The sequence below is a fragment of the Microtus ochrogaster genome, linkage group LG3 (assembly GCF_000317375.1).
Source record: "Microtus ochrogaster isolate Prairie Vole_2 linkage group LG3, MicOch1.0, whole genome shotgun sequence".
Classification (NCBI taxonomy): domain Eukaryota; kingdom Metazoa; phylum Chordata; class Mammalia; order Rodentia; family Cricetidae; genus Microtus; species Microtus ochrogaster.
The window spans coordinates 45,491,427-45,493,939 of record NC_022029.1 but is presented as its reverse complement, the minus strand read 5'-3'; the positions used below and the strand labels follow the sequence as shown (position 1 = coordinate 45,493,939).

At 35.8% G+C, this 2,513-nt stretch overlaps 1 protein-coding gene across 1 annotated transcript in view; it reads right to left on the bottom strand.

Annotated features, from left to right (window-relative positions):
* Nucleotides 1–2,513, bottom strand: part of Fam126a (family with sequence similarity 126 member A) — a 73,746-nt gene that overhangs the window by 22,423 nt on the left and 48,810 nt on the right. Inside the window, exon 8 of the mRNA XM_005360853.3 lies at nucleotides 93–209. Within this exon, the coding sequence (XP_005360910.1) occupies nucleotides 93–209 (117 nt within the window). The remainder of the gene's footprint in view (nucleotides 1–92; nucleotides 210–2,513) is intronic.

Here is a 2,513-nt window from a genome sequence, read left to right as displayed (position 1 = left end):
ATTTAATGAGATTACACTGCTATAGAAACAGACTGGTAAGTTATATTATGCCAAAGAACTAACAGTGTGCTTTGTATATGAGACACACTTACAAGGCAAAATAGACTCCTGTTAGCATCTGCACCATGAATCCGGATGAAATTGGTATTCTGTTACTCACACCTTTGTATTTTCTTACATGTTGTCGAGGATATCCACAGACACAGATTCTGGAAAGACCAAAATAAACATATTTTTATGATGGTTTTCTAATATTTATGAGCCAATAATAAAATTAACAAATCTAGTATCTATAAAGCAATCTCCCAAACAGAACATTTTCCTATAACATTTCCCTGACTATGTTAGACTGGGAAAAGCTTGTAAAGACAAGGGCAAGAGATGTATGCAGCTGATAAATCATACTCTCTGGTTGGTTTACTAACTTTGATTAATTCAATTATCAAAAATTGTGGGGACATTACATGGATATTGTCACTAATATCTTTAGGATAATCTTTAATTCCTGATTAAGCTCTTGGTGCAAACTGCAGGATCAGAAATTTTACTATAATCCAGATTCTACTTTCATTATATCCATAATATATTTCAGACAGATAAAATATTTTAGTGCTCCTGCTAGACACAGTGATGCACACCTTTAATCCCAGCAAGTGGAAGGCGAAGGCAGGTGGATCTCTGGACCACCCTATCTCTGCTCTCTCACTTCTCACACCAAGTGCCCAAAGTTGGGGGTGGGGAGCAAAGGGACTCTGGAAAGCTTGACCTTCCCTTCAGAGGAATTCAATTCCCAGCATCCTCTTTTATTCTTCTGACATCTGTTACTAAATTAAGAAGTAATGAAACCAACTGACTCCCTTGCCCAAGGTAGAAGCAGTGCAAGGTCACAGGGCTCCTCAGAACATATTTACTTTACACTGCCTGAGGATTTGGAGTCACCCAGGAAACAGTGTTTTGGGTGCTTCTGTGAGGGTGCTTTCAGAGGGGTTTAACTCTGGGAGGGAACACCAGCCCCCGGCATGGGCAGTACTCGCCCATGGGTGGTTCTGCAGTGAAAAGGAGTCAGTACACAAGGACCAGCCTTCACCTCTCTCTGCTTCCTCACGAGGCAGCCAGCCCACAGCAAGTCTCTCAATGCCAGGCCTTCGGTCAGGAAGGAGTGTATTCTGAGTGTGTGAGCCGAAACACCAGTCAGGAGGGAGTGTATTCTGAGTGTGTGAGCTGAAACAAACTCTTCTCTGCTTAAGTTGTTTTTGTCAGTATTTTCTCAGGGTGATAAGAAAAGGAAACCGATATGCCCTCCTTCTGGCTAGTTGTTTTTGTTTTTGTTTTTTACTAAATACATTACTCAAATATAATCTCCATCTAACTTCCTTAACTATATAATTTGTCTTATTTTCTTGACCTGTAAAAGGTAAAAAAATCTCAGTCTTTTCTGTTTTGTTTCTTGTTTTAAAATGTTAATCATAGAAAACTAGAAAATTGTGGAATATCACAAAGGACAATAAAAATTATTTCATAATGCTCCCAATAAAGTAAAGTATTATTATCATTCTAATCATATTTAGCAAATATAAGAGCTGTAACATACCATACCACATATGCTATTAAATGTTCAAATGCTTAAAAAACTCTTAAATTAAGATTTTTAATGTTTGTATAATATACTGCAAATTTTATAATTTATTCAACAAAAAATTTAGCTCTATTTTTTTATTAATATTTATTTATTTATTATGTATACAATACAAAAACAACAACCAAAACCCCCAAATTCAATGTTCTAAATTGTAGAATGCTTTCTCTATCAGAACTATCCAACTCTGCCATTGCAATGGCCAGTGTGCAAACACACAAACACAGATATGCCTCAGTAAAACTTCACAAGGTGCAAGCCAGATTTGGCCTCTAAGTCATAAATTCTTCCCTGAGTCAATTAAAGTATCAAGCGAATACAATGCAAAGTGCCTTGTCAACTGTGTAACACGAGAATTACAAGTACGAGACAGAATTCAGTTTAGTAACTGGTGCCTAAGTTACTACCTAAGGCTAAGCACCAATGATAGAAATTAATAAGTTATTTTTGATTGAAGATTTTCTAAAGTGCTTTTGAAGAGCTAAAAGTTCAAGAAACAAAAAAAAATTCATTGGGAGTCTAAAAATCCAATTTGAAAATCCTAGCAAAAAAAAGTCATATACAGAAGAACTGAGCATATTCACATTTTAATCATTGCATTCTGATCCTGTTTTTAAAAAAATGAAGTATTTTAGTCTGAAATTCTGTACAACTTTAAAATACGTGTTTTAAATAATAAACTATTAAGAACTTTCTAAAAATATGATGATTGGCCAGGTGGTGGTGACACATATCTTTAACCCCAGCACTCAGAAGACAGAGGCAGTCAGATTTCTATGAGTTTGAAGCCAGCCTGGTCTACAAATCAAGTTCCAGGACAGCCAGGACTGTTTCACAGAAAAACTTTGTCTCAAAATGAAAGAAGAAGAAAAAAAAA